General features: G+C 37.5%; 1 protein-coding gene across 1 annotated transcript; it reads right to left on the bottom strand.

Annotated features, from left to right (window-relative positions):
• Window position 1: 1 nt before the first annotated feature.
• sult1st6 (sulfotransferase family 1, cytosolic sulfotransferase 6) lies at window positions 2-19,432 on the bottom strand. The gene is made up of 8 exons (XM_061708008.1): window positions 19,282-19,432; window positions 12,268-12,786; window positions 10,872-11,000; window positions 9,529-9,626; window positions 9,199-9,325; window positions 3,154-3,248; window positions 1,164-1,344; window positions 2-386 (listed from the first exon to the last, which is right to left on the bottom strand). The coding sequence occupies exons 2-8, from the start codon at window positions 12,452-12,454 to the stop codon at window positions 274-276; spliced, it is 930 nt and encodes a 309-aa protein (XP_061563992.1). The 5' UTR covers window positions 12,455-12,786; window positions 19,282-19,432; the 3' UTR covers window positions 2-273.
• Window positions 19,433-20,054: the final 622 nt, after the last annotated feature.

Below are 20,054 nucleotides of genomic sequence, written 5' to 3'. Positions count from 1 at the left end.
CTCGCATTGTGGAGCGCATTTTTATTCATCCTGTTGCACATGTATATGGATGATTTCCTGTATATAGACACATCATAAAGTGTGGTGATCACAGTGTTTAACATCCAGACATGAAAAGTGAGGAATCCTTTTTTTTTTTTTTTTTTTTTCATTGGTCGTTTTGATTTTTAGCTCGTGTCAAATATTCTGACCGTGTTTTTGCTATTTAAGTGCTGCACAGTGTCAGTACATCGATCTTTGGTTTGCAGGTACATTTAGAAACCCCCAAATCCCTCAAATAAGGCTCCTGAAGGGAATGTCGACATCCTTCATTTGGTTTTCGTAGTCTTCATCAAACATCTTTGACTGCTCAAGTGTGAAATGGTTTTTCCAATCACCCACTTCACCTGTGTATGGGGGGAAGAGAAAAAGAAACATCCATTTATTTTTATTATACTGTTAATATTGTGGTCAGTAAATAACAGAGGTATTTCTTCTACTTTTTTAAAGTTTCCTTAAGCCTCTATTGTTGACCATAAGGCTGCATGAGACACTACCTTATTGATCATACATTTTCTCAATTAAAATATTGTGAAATGTAAAAAAAACTGGAAACTAGATAACAGTCCGAACCGTTAAAAGTGTTAATTCTTCAAACTTGAAAATAATATCTGCAATTATCCAGATAAGTATTTTTACGCCCAGTGACTGACAGATAATTACAGATAATTAGATGCAGTTATATTCAGGAAGAGTTCATTGTATAACTCGAAGAAAGTGCAGAACATAAAATAACCGCTAGAGGGCGCCATGGTGCTGTACTAAAATGCAGGAGGAGACAAAAACTGCTGAGATCAAGTTAATTAAGAGGTTTTAATAGGGTAGCCTCCACAGTGTAGGGTACACTGGGCTGACAAAATGTATCTTTTAGTAATTTACACTGTAAATTACTAGATTATTCATTTTGACAGCCCTCTTCTGTTGAATGCCTATGAAAAATATGAATCCCCCACAGAACACTCATCCTTGTTTTGTCTCTTTTCCTTATTATTAGTTATTATTATTATTATTATTATTATTATTAGTTATTATTATTATTATTATTATTATTATTATTATTATTATATTCCTTAGTTATTAAATTACATATCTCAGCATCCTAATTTGAAAACGGATAGACGCACCTTTTCTCATAAAGGGAGAGATGGACTGATCAAAAACTGGTGATGGGATGCAGGAGTAGTTGGCCATGGGGTTCTCCTTCATGCTCTTAAAGGACGTGAGCTCCACAATTCGGTTGATGACCTCGTCAGACACCGACAAGTCCAAATACTTCATGATACGCTCCACTTCCCGCCGAGGATTCTGCAGGAGCAATTGTGATGTTAGGAATATGTGTTAGGAACACATCCTCAACAATAAAACATCAAAACTGAGAACACCTCACCACAAATACTCATACAGAAATCAACCACTGGTGACACCATAAGAAGAAAGAAAAAAAGCAAAGAATGACAGAAAAAAACAAGATGTAGCCTAATTATTACAAACTCATAGAGGCTACATTGGAGGAGGTCATGTCCCTAAAAATTGGGTATTTGAGTAAACTTCATGTTGGCGATTAAAACATTATCACAGCAGATTCCAATCATGTGAGTAATCATGTCTATAAAAACTGTATTTTTCTCCTATTTTTTTTTTGGGGGGGGGTGGATAAGATAAATTGATACGAGATAAAATGAACTGATAAACTGATCAGTTCAATTTATCTTAGTTTTAGCAATTAGTACAGTTTTTTGTCTGCGAATGGCGCCGACCTAGTGGCAAACTGTTGCAGGAGCTCTGTTCAAGTTACAACTTTATTTAAGTCACCTTGGGATTTTCTGGAAAGCTTTTCTTTTTGCAAGACGGCAATGACTTTTTGAAGCATTTTCACATCCTTCTACTTAAAAGGTATCTGCTTGTGGTTTTGCAATTTCTCAGCATCTGTAACCACGACAGCAGAAAAGTTGCTAATAAGGGAGAAGCTGACTGAACTTTCCAAAGCCCACGTTTTATAAAAAAGACCCCAAATCCAGATGGGTGGAAGAGGAGGTAGAGCAGAAGTAAAGAGGAGAGCAGGGAGAAGGCAGTTACTCTCTGAACTGTCATGGAGAATGTGAGATCTCCAGCATGTTTAAAAGAATAGCTTGGAGGATGGAGGAGGTCGAAACAGAACATAGTCCTAGGTGCATCATTAAAAAATGTGGCTGCAGGAACATATTCTGCACTGCTACCCGACTTTTATATGTGTGGACACTGCAGCACCTCTTAATCCTGAACATGTTATTGTGTGAGAGCATCTCTGCATCTCAGGTGTAGAACTGTTGTCTGTGTGCTCCCGTCCATGTGGTCTATGGAGGGATTTCACCTGTGTTACCTGCTGATGCATGAGTAGCTCCACTTAGTTGTATTGTGTTCATTATGTCTTCAGATAGATATACTAAGGTTTCTTTTTTCCAGACAAAGTTCCGACTTCTTCTTCTTCTTCTTCTTCTTCTTCTTCTTCTTCTTCTTCTTCTGACACTCTGAGGAAGGCGGGAGATCCGCCGAAACTGTCAGACGGAAGGTAAGAAGTCGGAACTTTGTCTGGAAAAAAGAAACCTTAGTATAGCTCCACTTAGTTGTTGCTGGGCTTCAAACACAATACTCCTACATATTTGTGGAGATTTCACACAAACCTTTCTCGTCACACTTTCAGCTTTATGATATTTTTTTTTACTGAATTTAAATTTTTTATTCAACATATTTATTTCCAATTTACGCTGCAAAAATAATTTCTCTGAGTGAAATAATTAGGAATCTTTTAAGTCTAATTAGCAATGTGCTTTGGTAATGTCAACAAGAATGAACGAACGAACGAACGAACGAACGAACGAACGAACGAACGAACGAACGAACGAACGAACGAACGAACGAACGAACGAACGAACGAACGAACGAACGAACGAACGAACGAACGAACGAACGAACGAACGAACGAACGAACGAACGAACGAACGAACGAACGAACGAACGGAAGGATTCTTTAAAGAGCAGCTTGTATGGGCGAGACCGAATAACACAGATTCTCTTTGAGGTTCTGGTTTCTTGGTACAGGTCAATGAGATGAATATGTCCCACATCTTAACGTACCTCTTTCATGTCCTCATAGAAGAGGAAGAGAATATTCTTCTTCTCCTTCTCCAACCAGTACCCTTTAACATGATCATACCAGGAGCCCCAGGACACTGAAGAGAGAGAGAAAACGTCAATTCAGGCCATTTTACTAGATATGTTTCCACTTTTATCAAACCAAGCACTGAAACAGGGTTGGCCATAAAGCTGTACATGATTGGCATGCATGTGTATTGCTTTCTAATCTAAAAGTGTGTTTTAAGATTAGTTTATTGATCCAACTTTTGGATTGCCATGATGTTAAAAGAAAAAACAAAAAAAACCCCACTTGGTTAATGTTTGTAATCTTCCTGCACAGCCTTTTTTTGAGAGAACTGGACAATGTGTTAATCAATTGGTTATCAATAACCATGACATGTTGACTAGGATTGTAGTAGTGACTTTATTACGTTACCCTAGACCAGGGGTCGGCAACCCAAAATGTTGAAAGAGCCATATTGGACCAAAAACACAAAAAACGAATATGTCTGGAGCCGCAAAAAATGAAAGGTCTTGTATAAACCTTAGAATTAAGACAACTGGTGAAAGGAGAAATGTCGAAAAAAAAGTCAAAATGTGGAGAAAAAAGTCAAAATTTAGAGAAAAAAGTCAAAATGTTGAGATTAATGTTGAAGTACAATCTCGAGAAAAAAGTTCAAATGTTGAGAAAAAAGTCGAAATGTTGAGAAAAAAGTTGAAATGTTGAGAAAAAAGTCGAAATGTTGAGAAAAAAGACGAAATGTCAAGATTAAAAAGGAAAGGAAAAAGGAAAAAAAAGAGGAAAAAAAGGAAAGAAAGAAGAAAAAAGAAAAAAAACAAGAAAAGAAAGAAAAAAAGGAAAAAAAGAGAAAAAAGAGAAAATAAAGACAAAGAAAGAGAAAAAAGTAAGAAAAAAAGAAGAAAAAAGGGGAAAAAAAGGAAAAAAAAGAAGAAAAAAGCAAAAAAAACAAGAAAAGAAAGAAAAAAAGGAAAAAAAGAGAAAAGAAAGAGAAAAAAGGAAGAAAAAAAAGAAGAAAAAGGGGAAAAAAAAGAAAAAAAGGTGAAACATTTTTGAAAAATCTCCAGGAGCCACTAGGGTGGCACTAAAGAGCCGCATGCGGCTCTAGAGCCGCGGGTTGCCGACCCCTGCCCTAGACTGTTTGTGGTGTATAGCAAAGAAAGAAATTCAGGAGGAATGCAGCATTAACGCACAGCTCTCCTCAAGATGACAATGTTTTACAATTATTCTAAAAAGAGCTCTCAACACTCAGGTTTAGTACTGCATTAGTAAATCACCAGCACTGTAAATTCAGATTTAACCTTGTAGCGTAAAGGCAACTGGCTACTTTGATAACATCTTAAATATATTATTCCAGTCCAGTGTTATGTCAAAATGTGCCGGCACACCACGGGGTGTGTTGAGCGTCATGTCACTCAACACAGTCTATGAAACTGATTTGAAAGTGATGACGTATGAATCCATAATATACTTGTTTGCTTTTACTGTTATGACGTTTATGAGGTTTGTTTTTGGTGAAAATGTGTTTCTCTGTGGCATTCATTTTGATAATCTGTTAGTCTAGTTCACTTCCCTTAAAAAAAATCAAAATCCTTCTAACAAAGTCGTTTTTTGAAGCCTGAAAGAAACAAATGACCGACAAAGCAAAGTCTGCATCTTAAGTCTAAAAAATAAAAGAAAGAAAAAGAAGAATACAAAACAGAAAGTTGCAACTGTGTTTCTGGTTTTGGAGTTTTACTCTCTTTGCTCTATATGCTGTTCTGCTTTGAAAATGTGTTTGCCTGTAATTTTTGTTGTATTGGGGGTTTTTGTTTTCTTTGTTTTTCTTGGCTGTGTCCTATGTATTGCCTGTTTTATTTTGAAAGTATGTTTCTGTTTCTGGTCCTTATCCTGATCCAGCCTCAGCTCTTGTTCTAGCCCAGGGGTCGGCAACCCGCAGCTCTAGAGCCGCATGTGGCTCTTTAGCGCCGCCCTAGTGGCTCCTGAAAACTTTTTCAAAATGTTTGACCTTTTTTTTCCTTTTTTTTCTTCTTTTTTCTTCTTTTTTCCTTTTTTTCTCTTTTTTTCTTCCCTTTTTGATCTCGACATTTAGAAATTGTGACTTTTTTCTCGACATTTCCACTTTTTTCTCGACATTTCGACATTTCTCTCAACATTTCCACTTTTTTCTCGACATTTCCACTTTTTTCTCGAGATTGTACGTCAACATTAATCTCGGCATTTCCACTTGACATTTTGACTATTTCCTCAACATTTCGACTTTTTTCTCAACATTTCGACTTTTTTCTCGACATTTTGACTTTTTTCTCAACATTTATCCTTTCGCCATTTGCCTTCATTCTAAGGCTTATACAAGACTTTTCATTCTTTGCGGCTCCAGACATATTTGTTTTTTGTGTTTTTGCTCCAATATGGCTCTTTCAACATTTTGGGTTGCCGACCCCTGTTCTAGCCTCTGTACCAGTTCCAGCCTTCATTCCTGATCCTGTCTTCTTTCTGGATCCTGGCTTTATTCCTGATCCTGTCTTCATTCCTGATCCTGCTTTTGTTGGTGTTCCTGATCTTACTCCAGGCATAGCTCCTGTTTCGGCCTCTGGAGCCACTCCAGCTTCTGATCCTGATTTGACCTCTGTTCCTGATCTTACTCCAGGCATAGCTCCTGTTTCGGCCTCTGGAGCCACTCCAGCTTCTGATCCTGATTTGACCTCTGTTCCTGATCCTTTTCCGGCTTCTGCACTTGCTCCAGCTTCTGTGTCTTGATCCTGTCCAGTTCCTGGCTTTGATCCTGTTCCTGTTTCTGCCCAGCCTTCCTGCAGGCCCCCTGATCCGTCTTGTCGGTTTGCCTGTCGTGTTTTTAATGGGTCCTGGCTGGTCCCTCCTCCAGCACCTCTCACCCTGCCTTGTTTTGGTTTTGGACTTTTAGATTTAGATGGGTCATGATCTATGTACTCCCTGTTTTATTTTGAAAGTCTGTCCTTGTGTGTTTAGTTCTTCTTTTGACTTCCCTTGATCCCATGATCCTGGTTGTTTGCATCAAGCACCAACCATCTAAATTCCAGATTGAGGCTCATGCAGAACCAAGATTTGGTGCAATTAGTCGACTGACTGATGGGGCCGGGCTGCCAAAGGGAGTCAATCTCTATTGACTCTTATGTTAAAATGTCCAACTTTAGAGAAGTTTTGATTTTGATCTCTGTTGTTTTATGTCACGCTCATGGCAACTCTGATGGGAGGGAATTTTTTTATACCCCATCAGGAGAATTTATATAAATCAATACATTTATTTCTAATATGATTGATTGACAGTGAATGGTTAGCCGTTATCACTTCCTCATCCGTACTCGTCACGTTTTGATTTCGCCGCCAAGGACATGTTAAACGGTGTATGTTGCACTGTATACAGGACTGTCTCAGAAAATTAGAATATTGTGATAAAGTTCTTTATTTTCTGTAATGCAATTAAAAAAACAAAAATGTCATACATTCTGGATTCATTACAAATCAACTGAAATATTGCAAGCCTTTTATTATTTTAATATTGCTGATTATGGCTTACAGTTTAAGATACAGATTCCCAGAATATTCTAATTTTTTGAGATAGGATATTTGAGTTTTCTTAAGCTGTAAGCCATGATCAGAAATATTAAAATAATAAAAGGCTTGCAATATTTCAGTTGATTTGTAATGAATCTAGAATGTATGACATTTTTGTTGTAATTGCATTACAGAAAATCACAATATTCTAATTTTCTGAGACAGTCCTGTACTTCTGTCCTGCTGGCCACTCAGTAAATATTTCAGTGGGGATCCAGGGAAGGAACTGGCTGTCCCAGCTAACTTTGACACTGGTGTTCCCATGGGCTTCCTGAGCAACATAGTTGCGCCCCGTACGAAGAAAAGCGGGCTTCAAAACTGCTCTTCATAAACCAATGGGTCATGTGACATACTGCTTCATCCATTCTTTTTTGAAGTCTATGGTTTGCACCCGTGTCTTACATCTGAGAGTATACATTGTGTTGGCTTTCCTTTTCTACTGCCTGGTCCGCCTGTTTTTTTATCCTGTCTGTTTGCCCGTCTATTCAGTTATCATTTGAGTTTTTGTTGTTTTTGTGGAACTTCTTTGCAAATTTGCTTTTGTGTAGTTTTTATATTTGACGTTTTGTCCTGCGTTTTTTTGTGAAGCACTTTGCGATTGTCATATTGAAAGGTGCTACCTAAATCAATTTTGACTTACTTACTCCTGCCAACTCATGAACTCCTGCATTTGGGTCCTTCAGTTCAACCCATAACATTGCCCTTGATTATGATTACTGGTGTAAGCTACTTTAATTGTCCCTTGTGTTTATATAAACCCCAGAGTGTCACTCTTTGGCTCCTGATCTGAGCCTACTCGTATTTCTGAGTGGCACGCTGCCCTTTGTCCCCTTGCTCTTTGTGGTCCCTACCAGTTAATGCGACCAGTTTTTGTGTTTTGGATATCCTGTCATGACAGTCAGTTTAAATTAGACATGTTTATTGACTTTATATTTTTCTAAAGTTTTATTATGTGGTTATTACTTTTGCCTCCCTATAGCGTCATGCATTACCACTTTTTTGGCATTTTCAATCAGAATCCAATCTTTCTGACTGACCATTTATGTTATGTTTTGCAAATAATATGTTATCAAATGTGTGTCCTTGCTGGGATCTCAGCATCCATATGGTTGCTGAGGTAACCTACAAGCTTAGAATGGATGAAACGAAAGAAGCAAGAGAGTGGTGAACAGGCTCCTCCTCAATCGCTTATGTGGGAATTAGTGCATATTTTAATCAAGTTATAAGAAAGTGCTAGAGAGACAGCCGATGCTTCTGTGTTATTTGTTGTGGGTATTTTCTCTGGTATCTCAGTACAAATAATGCAAATCCATCTGTGCAAATATTACTCGAATCACATTCAAAACCACCTTCACATGTGATTTGAATCCCATTTTCAAGAAAAAAAACTTAGCTTTTCAGACTGCCAAATAAGATTCCATGTAGATATGATTTAGATGTACAAAAAATCTGATTAGGACTGTCAGAGACGACTTTTATACACTCTCATGTATAAAAGTCTTACAAAGGACTTTCCTGCTATTTTTGCAAGTACTTATACGTCTCATTTTGTAATCAATCTTATGCATTTAGCTTTAGATGCATCAAACCACGTCACAAACAGGGTGCTCTGGACTGGCAGTCTGTTACCATCCTTGCCTCGATATTGGCGTAGTGTTTCCACATCCGTGCAGACACATAAAACTTGCATTCATTTGGAGTTGTTTTTCCTGCCACCAGCGTGAGTTTAATATTTCATTTTTCACCTCTCAGACATATCCGAGTTCACTGGCTTCTGCAAAATGCACCTCTGTGTTCACTCCTTATTCTTAAAACCTCTGTAGATATTATGAACGACTGCCTGGTGCAATCAAAAGATCCACAGGTCGATTAAAAACACTTGTGGATAGAAAAACAAAACCAAGATGGGAACGATGATACAACATCTCTTGGAACTGGTGAAAAAGTAAATTACTTATTATATTTCAATAAGTGCACTGACCTGCGACAGGTGCATGAAAAAAAGTGCATTGTATGAAAATATACATACTGTATGTACACACACTACACAGTACCTGATATAATAATATGAACACTTTCTTAAACTTCAGAATCTTCATTTAGGCACTAAACTGGTTATCAGCTATCTAAAAAAACATGTCCAAGCTAAACAATGTGTCTGAAAAAGTAAATCAAGATCGTGTTTCATAATAACAATGGAACACGAAAGAAAAAAATCCTGCTTAAATTCTTTTGTACGTGTGCGGGGGCGTTTTTGATCTGACTGGTATTCATGGCACTCCACAACCATGCAGGGTGCTGATAATCTCATCATAGCCACTGAAGTGTAATAAGTTTCTCCTGGAGGTGAAAACAATAGTCTCAGTAGAATAATATTTACAAGCCGTTATTATTCTATGTATAACTGCATGGAAAACATTTAATCTACTTACACTCTCCTCGCATAAACTTGCCGACGTAGTCCTCAAAAGTCCCTGGTTCAGGCTGCGTTTTGTTCATGAGATCAAAATAGTAGTAGCTCACCAGGTTGTCTTTGGCGTTGCGTGCCACGTAGATGGCCTACACATATGACCAGGAGGAACAGAAAAACAGATTTACAGTAGTAATAAGTAGCAGGTCATTTGAGGTGACAGTTATGTTTGGAATTGCATTGCTGACCTCTTATCCCATTTACTTGCATTGTATCATGGACGTTTCCACACCCTAGAGGCAATTAAACCAATTTCAAACTTTTTAACAGTCTGTCAGAGATCAAGTCATACCTTGCATTTGTTTTCCCAAAATCCAAGAGGCACCAACTGAAAAGGGAGATGTGTCTTGATAACTCTTGGGGGATCCATTTTCTTTAGGAGATCAAGGCCTAAAACACATATTCAGAAATGTATGAAAGACTTAAATCACACTTCTTTTCCAAGCTGTCTCATATAAATGGGTTATTAATGTGAAATGATGCCCTGTGATGCTTAATTATCCTGTCTAACCTTAATTTACCCATTTTCTTTCCGTTCAAGCTCATTAAAAGAACATCACATTTCCAAAAAGAAGCTGTTACATAGTTGAGGCATCAATTTAAGTTGCCTTTGAATTTTGCATGTGCTTGACAAAAGAAAGCTGTTCAATTAAAATGTATTTTTTAGGAATGTGCAAAGTACCCACTGGCATCACAATCCATGAGAGGTAACCATCCATTGGTGCAGACATCAGGCTGGTTTAAGCCCTATAATGCTCAGTGACGGGTTTGTGCTCACTGTAATAATCCAAGTTAATACAACAGACTGATATTTTGTAAAATGTGCAACTTTATTCTCTTTTTCCAGTTTGTTCTTTGCTAGATATTAGATTACTCCATTGTTTGTCCTTTATACAAAATGCTGTAGCCATTTAGCTTCATTTAGCATAAAGAGCTCAAATTTGTGTTAATTGAAACAATGCATGGCTTGTTTTACGATTTAATAATATATCCATGTTGCTGTAACATTGACTGCTATAAAAAGGGAGGAACACAAGCACATAGAAATGCAGGTTGGGAATTAAAAAAGTCAAGGGACGTTCCCAAAAGAGATGTAATCTTGAATGCATCTGAAAAATTTTTTTGTTGATGTAAAATCTCTGTACACCCCATATCAACCATTAGCTAAAACATGTCTTATACACTGCAGAAAAACAACTCGGTTGGTGGACACCAGTAGCAGTAGTAACTATTTAACCAACTAAACTGACTGTAGATACTGGAAAGTGGATGAATGCTTCAGCTGTTGGTTGCAAAGCCGATACAAAATGTTGATCCTTTATAGGGCAGTCAATAAAATACTTACAAATTTAAGATTTCAACTCTAATTTCAGAATTAGAGAATATTAAAAATCCACCAGAAACTGAGCGAAGACTCAGGGAATTCAGATTTTTCATCTTTGACCATTCTTCTGCTGCTGGGGATCGTTTATGGGTTAATCCCTCTCACTGACCCTGATTATTAAGGAGCAAACACTTTGTTATGCAAACATTCCTCCAGGAATTGTATTTGTAGATTTTGTAGTATTATGGGAACAGGAATGGAAAATCCAACAGAAATCTTGGGAATACAGTGGCAGTGGCACAAATGCACACCTGACGGAATTGGTGGTGGGGAGCAGATCTCCAGGAAGGGACTGCGGACGGGCGTGGGAGCTCGTTTGCAGACCTCAGCATCTCCATTGTGAAGAAGAAGGTCAATTATCTCCTGGGTCCATGTGGTTCCTAGTGTCCCAAAGAGAAAAGGACATTATGATTAATGAAAAGGATACTTTAAGTGTACTTAATCTCACCAAACTGAGGAGAACAAATATAAAATTAGGTGACAATTTTCATCAGAAACTGTTCTGGATGACACAGACAAATTTATGGAACTTGAAATCTTACAGGTTATTACAACAGCAAGGACATTTTATTGCAAAAGAGGGAAAATGCTAAAACCACAGTGGTTTAAAGACATTTCCGGAGTCGTTGGAGAGGCTGAAAAGCTCATGAAACTACCAATTTTTTTAAATATAAATGCTTTATCTTTTCTAAACCATCCCGCTCTTTATGGGCCTGGACCTCTTTCAGTTTTTCCTCACTACTGTCGCCGAGAGCTTGCCAATGACAGGCAACTAAATTAAAATGAAGATTCCATTTAATTAGTTCGTTTTTTTTTTCTTTCAATGGGATGCTTTTCAAAGAATAAGGATTGAACCGGTCTGAATAAGAAATACAGGACTGTCTCAGAAAATTTGATTATTGTGATAAAGTTCTTTATTTTCTGTAATGCAATTAAAAAAACAAAAATGTCATACATTCTGGATTCATTACAAATCAACTGAAATATTGCAAGCCTTTTATTATTTTAACATTGCTGATTATGGTTTACAGTTTAAGATTAAGATTCCCAGAATATTCAAATTTTTTGAGATAGGATATTTGAGTTTTCTTAAGCTGTAAACCATAATCAGCAATATTAAAATAATAAAAGGCTTGCAATATTTCAGTTGATTTGTAATGAATCCAGAATGTATGACATTTTTGTTTTTGTAATTACATTACAGAAAATCACAATATTCTAATTTTCTGAGACAGTCCTGTAATTGGATCATTAATATTATCATGACAAATTGGATTTAACTTGAACATAACACAATTATAATTGAATTATGTTTAGTTGGACTGCATTGAACTTGTTTTCTTGAGATGACTTTGCATTGTGAATTGGAGATAAACTGCAGAGTAACTACATCTAATACACAAAATCAGTGGTTTAAAGAGCCACAGGTGGTAACTGTTACTGTTACCACTGTTACTACAGTACATGAGGCACATAGTCAGAGGTTTAGTGTGTGTGCGTGCGTGCGTGCGTGCGTGCGTGCGTGCGTGCGTGCGTGCGTGCGTGCGTGCGTGCGTGCGTGCGTGCGTGCGTGCGTGCGTGCGTGCGTGCGTGCGTGCGTGCGTGCGTGCGTGCGTGCGTGCGTGCGTGCGTGCGTGTCTTGAGTACCTGCTTTAGGGTAGGTGGCAATGAGGAGGTCTGATGGGTCAGGACGAAAATCCCAGATGGAGTCCCAGTTGTTGGCGATGTGGCACATGAGCGGAATTCCTCTGATATGGATGAGAGGGAAGCGAGTGATGGAGGAGCTGGCCTTCTCAATGGCCTCCTTATAGGACAACTCTCCCGCTTCTGACATTGTCAAAAACTCACTTGAGGAAAATGAAAATCCAGAAGGAAAAACTTGAACTGTATAGCAGCTCCAGCAAGGCCAGTATGGTGGTTCTTCCTGAGGCTCTGACTTCAGCTGCTCCTCTCTCCGCTGGTTATGTCAACATCCACAGCTGATGTGATTCTTTACGCCTTAAATTCCAACTGTGAGAAAAATGATTTCCTGCCTGGCTTACAAGCCCACAGTCATTGTACATACTTCCTTGTTACGCCATCGTTGTCTCCTCCTGTTGTTACTTGCTTTCCAGGAATCTTTCCTCTGGATCTCTTGTGGTTTTTGGTGTAACTCCTCTCCAAAATCTGAATCAAAACGCAAAAAATCTGTTAGTTTAGCAGACTCACACAAAACTAATAACTCCTAAAATCCCAGCCAGAGTGTAAGTGCTTCAGACACTTCAAAATGTCTTTCCTTTCTCCGTCTTTCTATCTTTGCAACCTGGCTGTCTGAGTGCTTATCTCCCTGCAATAACTGGAACTAGTACAGCTAGACTAAAGTGCCTTTATGTAACATTTCCAGTTACGTATGACTGTCCACTTTTGCCCACAACTTTCTTTACAGCCCACTCTGTAATTTGAGAGAGGGACAAGGGAGGGTCTTGAAAGAGCCACTGAGCGGTGAGCTATAATCATAAAGCAAGTACAAGAAATGGATTAACATTTAATCTGATGGCTCAAAAAATGTTCTCACTTGTGAGTTATTTCAGTCTGTACATTTTGTTTTTCTTGCTCCTACAGGACTGTCTCAGAAAATTAGAATATTGTGATTTTCTGTAATGCAATTACAAAAACAAAAATGTCATACATTCTGGATTTCATTACAAATCAACTGAAATATTGCAAGCCTTTTATTATTTTAATATTGCTGATCATGGTTTACAGGGAAAAAAGGAAACACACAAGCAAAAATACACCTTTGGACTCTTAAAGTCAACAAAAAGCTTCCTGGAAAGATCATGTTTTGGTGGAGGGCTCCTTTTAGTAATTAATTCCATATAAGCTTATAAAGAAATAATACTTCACGTGAAGAAAGGCAGCTGAACAATTCTTTAAGAATCTTTAAGTATCTGAGCGCTTAGTTTTTTGGCTTTCGACCAGGAAACCACTGTTTAGATTTTAGATTCCAGGATTTCCATGCTTAATATCCTGCAGACAATGAAAACAACATTTTCCCTGAAAATAAGCTTAAATCACCAGTTTGTATGCAATACTGAACAAAGCACTGAATCCTCTGGCGTTCAAGACTGAGAAGGTTCAAAACCGGCTCTGCAAATATGCTTGAATTTCGATGTAAGTCAGCTCTTAGTCGAACATTAAAACAATACAGCAGGTCTGTGGATTGAACTCAAAGATGAAGAAAACGAGCATAACAATAAAAGCTTCCTGGCTCCCAAGTTTAGAATTTGGACTGAAGAGGAAGATTATGTTGGCAGAAAAAAATACAAAGCAAACATTCACTTCAAGTTAATGTCAAATATTACTGCTGAAGTGTTTTGGGATGATTTCACAATGTTTATTGAGGATGATGAAATATTACACAACTGAAGTGTTAGTGTAATAACAAAACCAACTAATACGACCAACTGGGATGGCTCACACAGGAAGCTATGGCTCCACGTCTGAATCCGGTGCTTGTTGCTGGTTATTATTCTAAAATAAAGGAGCAAATCCTCAAGATCATCAGAGGGTCTGGGAGTCTTGACAAATATATACGATAGGACACATCTCAGCACTTTGACACCGTAATAATCTTAAAGAGATATTCTACGAATGATGAATGATGGTCTATTATTAGATGGTCAGGACTGAGAAATGCATTCGACTCTGCAGTTGGACTCGTTACAAGATGGCAGCAACCAGGTGTAGATGTCTCTTTTTTTCTTTTTTACAATTTGGTTTATCTTCAGGGAACATATCCACACAATCAATGAAGTGTAAAGACATTTTTCAGTGTTGTCAGAAGCTTAAAACAGTATTTTATTTTAAAATGCATATTCAAATACACAAATATGCCTTATACTACCTGTTCATAAAAGAGGTTTTTTATGAACCTCATTGATAAGTGATTTTCTAAAGAATACATAATCCCAATCCCTTGAGGTCCCTTCACATTATGCATGTGGAAATGCTCTTACATTTATCTTGCCTTTATTTGTATGGATAGACAGGAAACTTGGGCGGAGACAGTGCCTTACCCATCTCTCTCTTTACCTAATTTTCCTGTCTAGCCACTTTCCAAATAAAAAGGGATGTTATCATCTTTACGATATGGGTCTGTGGCACGAAAGAGAGGTTTGGATTGCGTGAGTCTCTCATTCATTGAGTGAGAGCAGCGACAGCAACAATAACAACATAGTAATGTGTGATCTCATGTTTAGAATATTTCCTGCCTGCCAGACCAAACCCTAACCCAGAACATGACCCCCGAGCAATTATTCCATTGACATAGACATAAACAATTGCATGTAAAAAGTCCCCTCCTCGTGGAATAAAAACCTTAGGCCAAACAGTTCAGGAAACACATTTCACAGAAATCACGGTGATCTGTTGTATGTTCAGTGTTATGTTTAGATTTTCTTTTTCTGTAATATGTCACTTTTTCAGTTTTGCTGTGATTTTGAAAATCTGTATTTTATTTTATTTTAAATCTGCTGATGGCTTCTCTGTGTTTCTGATTTTATATTTTAGTCTCTTGTTTTTTCTAAAGTTGTGCTGTTTGTCTTTGTGGAGTATTAGATGCTGCAAGGGGTTCTTGTACACCAGAGTCTCTGCTGAGGTATTTGACCAGTTATGGGTGGTTTTGTTAATCAAAATGAACAGCTTTGAAAACCAACAATTGTAACTATAGCAGTGTGTTCGAATCGAATACTGATCCAGTTACAGTTTTGACTTTCTACTAGTGTTGGTTTTCTTGTGTGCTTCTCTTTAAGGGCCTGTGTGGTGGGTTATTTTCACTCTTGTAAAACTTCCGTGTCAACCTGTGAGTTCATACTGTCCTGTCTTTCCGGTTTCTCCTGCAAAACCAGTTTTTGTGCTTCCTTGTTGTGATCATCCGTGAGGCTCTCCAGTTCTGGTAATTCCGTCAGTCAGTATTTTTGTTAACTTTTTGATACCAACAGATATATAAAGAAATACAAGTAGTTTTAGGTCTTTCAACTCACCATCAAAGAAAAACATACTCTTTGAAAAGCATTCTGTGCAACAGGCTCTGTTTCTATTAATTACAATGGGAGATGGTGTATGAACACAGATTCTCATGTTCAATTGTTTAGCTTTCCTTTAGAGCAGGGATCAGCAACCCGCGGCTCTAGAGCCGCATGCGGCTCTTTAGCGCCGCCCTAGTGGCTCCTGAAGCTTTTTCAAAAATGTTTGACTTTTTTTATCCTTTTTTTCTTCTCTTTTTTTCTTATTTTTTTCTCTTTTCTTATTTTTCATTTCCTTTTTAATCTCGACATTTCGACTTTTTTCTCGACATTGACTTTTTTCTCAACAATGACTTTTTTCTCGACATTTCTACTTTTTTCTCGAAATTTTGACTTTTTTCTCAACATTTCGACTTTTTTCTCGAAATTTTGACTTTTTTCTCAACATTTCAACTTTTTTCTCGAAATTTTGACTTTTTTCTCAACACTTCGACTTTTTTCTCAACATTTCGACTTTTTTCTTGACATTTCAACTTTTTTCTTCGACATTTCGACTTTTTTCTTGAAATTTCAACTTTTTTCTCGACATTTCGACTTTTTTCTCAAAGTGCATAATGAAAAAAAAATCTTCCCCCAACTAATATAGAAACATGCAGCATGTGTTGCCTTCATTCTAAGGCTGATACAAGACTTTACATTTTTTGCGGCTCCAGACACATTTGTTTTTTGTGTTTTTGGTCCAATATGGCTCTTTCAACATTTTGGGTTGCCGACCCCTGCTTTAGAGAATTATTGAGTCCACGTTTTTGGGTTGTTTTTTTTTTTTTTTTAGCCATGACTTATCCAAACATACTGATAAATTGGAACATTTTAGACCTGCAAAAGGAGAACATGAACTGTGTTTAAGGTGTGTCCAAACTTTTGGTCTGTACTACCGTATATCCAACTAATGAGTTTTTGATGTCTGAATTCAATTTAAATACAGAAATTGTGTTTTTTTTTTAGAAATGTTGAGAGTTTGAAGCACCTATTTTTCATGTGGGCAGATCTACAAAGCTGCCTATGGTTAAAGAACATTGTCTTCCCTCCACTGTTGGAAACGTCTGTAATATTTGGATTAGAACATAAAAACAAGACGACTGAATATTTAGTAAATGTGTTAATATTAATTGGTAATATTTTCCAAAACTATGCCTATTTTTTATCATTGGAAGAACGATTTTATATTATATTCTAAATCTCTGAGACTGGTTTAAAGGAAACATGCTGTCAAATTATGTTCAATGTTGGAACGTTTTAACTTGATCTGATAATGCCCCCCTTTTTCGCCGTGGTAGCGATTGAAAGAAAATGCCGGACCTCAACATTGGCATAATACGCCAACAAGGCCTGAGCCAACTGGTCGGTCCATCTATCATTTTTTTCTTTTAATCTCCAACATCATCAAATGTACTTGTAGAAAATTGTTTCTCCTCTAAATGTTTCAAATAAGTTGTATTCACATGATTTATGTTCATGTGAGAGTGCTGACCGTAATTAAGAAATATTGTTTAGCAGACACCCCCTGCCAGGAGGTTCCTGTTGGTCAACTGGAATACCGCTACTCCTACGGGAATGTTTTTCCCCCATAAAGGTTCGTTTTGCAGGGCCATTACTGGTAATGGAGACACGCGTCAATGATCCGGCCCTGAAGAATCTAGCCCAGGGGTCGGCAACCCAAAATGTTGAAAGAGCCATATTGGACCAAAAACACAAACAACAAATATGTCTGGAGCCGCAAAAAATGAAAAGTCTTGTATCAGCCTTAGAATGAAGACAACACATGCTGCATGTTTCTATATTAGTTATAACTGGGGGAAGATTTTTTTTTTTCCTTATGCACTTCGAGAAAAAAGTGGAAATGTCGAGAAAAACTTGGAAATGTTGAGAAAAAAGTCGAAATGTTGAGAAAAAAGTCGAAAGGTCGAGAAAAAAGTCAAAATTTCGAGAAAAAAGTTGAAATGTCAAGATTAATGTTGAAGTACAATCTTGATTAAAAAAGTCGAAATGTTGAGAAAAAAGTCAAAATGTCTAGAAAAAAAAGTCAAAATGTCGAGAAAAAAGTAAAAATTTTGAGAAAAAAGTCGAAATGTCGAGATTAATGTTGAAGTACAATGTCAAGAAATAAGTCAAAATTTCTAGAGGAAAGGAAAAAGGAAGAAAAAAAGGAAAAAAGAAAAAGGGAAAAAAGAAGAAAAAAAGGAAAAAAAAAGGTCAAACGTTTTTGAAAAAGCTCCAGGAGCCACTAGGGCGGCGCTAAAGAGCCACATGCGGCTCTAGAGCCGCGGGTTGCCGACCCCTGATCTAGCCAGAACTCCCGCTAATGGAAACCTGACTAAGATAAATAATGACAGTTTCAGTCCTGTTTTCTTCACGTGATTAATTTTCTGAACCAAAACTGTAAGTATTTCATTGACCTACTTTACCTACCTACTTACATGAAGACAGAACACTCTCCTCTTTGCATTCATGGGGAGGTGGTAGAGTGTGTGGACAACATCCAATTCCGGGCATCCACATCACCTGTGACCTGAGCTGGTCACTGAACACCTCTTGTCTGGTGAGGAAGGACCAACAAAGACTCTTCTTCCTCAGGAAACTGTAAAGGGCAACCGCGGCCGTCCAGGAAAAGGCACAGGTTCATAAAAACCAAAACCACCAAGAGCTGCAAAAGCCATCGGCCCTGTCCCCCTCAGCTCCCCCTGGCCCCCATGCTGACTCACTCACTCACTGGTCCCCATCCCCCCATCCCCATGCAGGCTCAAAGCCTCACACACACAACCACTTGCTGCTCCTAGTCTGCTAAAGACTGTTTGCATTACAGACCAACTGCACTTTATACCTATACTGTGTCTGTAAACATTCATGCTGCTCTATCAATCAGTGCAATAGATCACACATTCTTAACCATTCTAGTTTAATACTACAAGTGCAATATTAACATTCTTTGGAACCTGTACCTATGTTTGCATCTATATTTACATATATCTATACCTTGTATATGCCTTTTATTCTATTATTTTTTTTTTGTTCATGACTTTATTTTTTTATGCTTTTAGTTTTTTAGAGCACCACTGCAATGTTGTTATGTTCCTGAAACATAATGGTAATTAAAATTCTTGAATCTTGAATCTTATAACATCTGTTTTATTTATAAAAGTGGCTTGTGTCTAGGAGAGAAAAAGGAAGTGATTCAAAGAGCAGTTTTAAACAAAAGTATCAGTGAACAGTATGAGCAGCTCTGCGTCTGGATTTGCTCTGCGACTAAAGGAAACATGTTTTCAGCGCCTCTTGAGGAAACTCAACCATGACCGTATGCACTCTGCTTTCCAAATATTGGTCCCCGACCTGAGAAGGACCAACGTGCGGAGACAGAAACATGCATAAATACTGAGCTTTGAGTTGCATTATCAAATGGAAATAAATGAACAGCCATTTCTGTTGTACCTTGCATAAGAGTAATTAGCATTTTCAGATAAGTCAGTTTAAAAAAATGCCAGCTAATATAAGAATAAGCACAACATATTCCAAAATAAACACACAAAATCTTCAATAGCACTCATTTATGGATTCTATGTGATGCTAAAGGATATTTATTTCTCTCCTGTTTATTTACCTTTTCACATCCGAATAGGTTGAATAAGTGAAGCATGATGTTTCTCTGCACTGTCAGATTTAAATCTGTGCAATTCCACACGTCCACATCTGGGATATCTCCAATATGAGGTCACATTTATTTCTCTTGGCTTCTGGTAGCGCAGCTCCTCCATTGCTGGTCTACATTTCTGGAAAGGAAACGGCAGTCAAACGAAGGCCATCAATAAAACAGTGTGCAGCCATGAAAGATTAAAAGAGATAGTAATAGTGAATGAACTCGAGATCACGGTCATCCCTTTTCATCTTTGCTTTAACACATTCAAAACTTTTAGTTTACTGTCCTTCGCCTTTAACACAATACCGTGAACCTTGTTCAACAGCCAGGTTTTTTTGTTTGTTGTAAATCTCAGTCAATCAGAAAGCAAACCTTAATGTTTGATTCTCATTTTCTACACATATTAATCACCAACATAAAAAAGTAGAATAATATTTGCTTACTTGTAATGCAATAGAAGATAGTTTATTTATCATGTTTCTACAGTACAATGGAGCCTGTGAAAATGGTTGTGTAATGTTACTTGTAGTGCTGCAGGAGCTTTGTCAAGTCTGAGAAAATCTTCAAATTGAATCAACATAATTTCTAGGTGAAAAATAAACAAGAGTTTATGAATGCTATCTGGCAATAATAAAGGGGGAACATGTTTAGAATAAGAATGCATTTATTTAAAACTATTTATATAATTTATATTGCAGTATTAAATATTTGTTTCCAGGGGAAATCAAGTGTGTAAC

The sequence above is a fragment of the Cololabis saira genome, chromosome 19, assembly GCF_033807715.1.
Source record: "Cololabis saira isolate AMF1-May2022 chromosome 19, fColSai1.1, whole genome shotgun sequence".
Classification (NCBI taxonomy): Eukaryota; Metazoa; Chordata; class Actinopteri; order Beloniformes; family Belonidae; genus Cololabis; species Cololabis saira.
The sequence above is the reverse complement of the archived record's forward strand: the minus strand, read 5'-3'. Positions and strand labels throughout refer to the sequence as shown.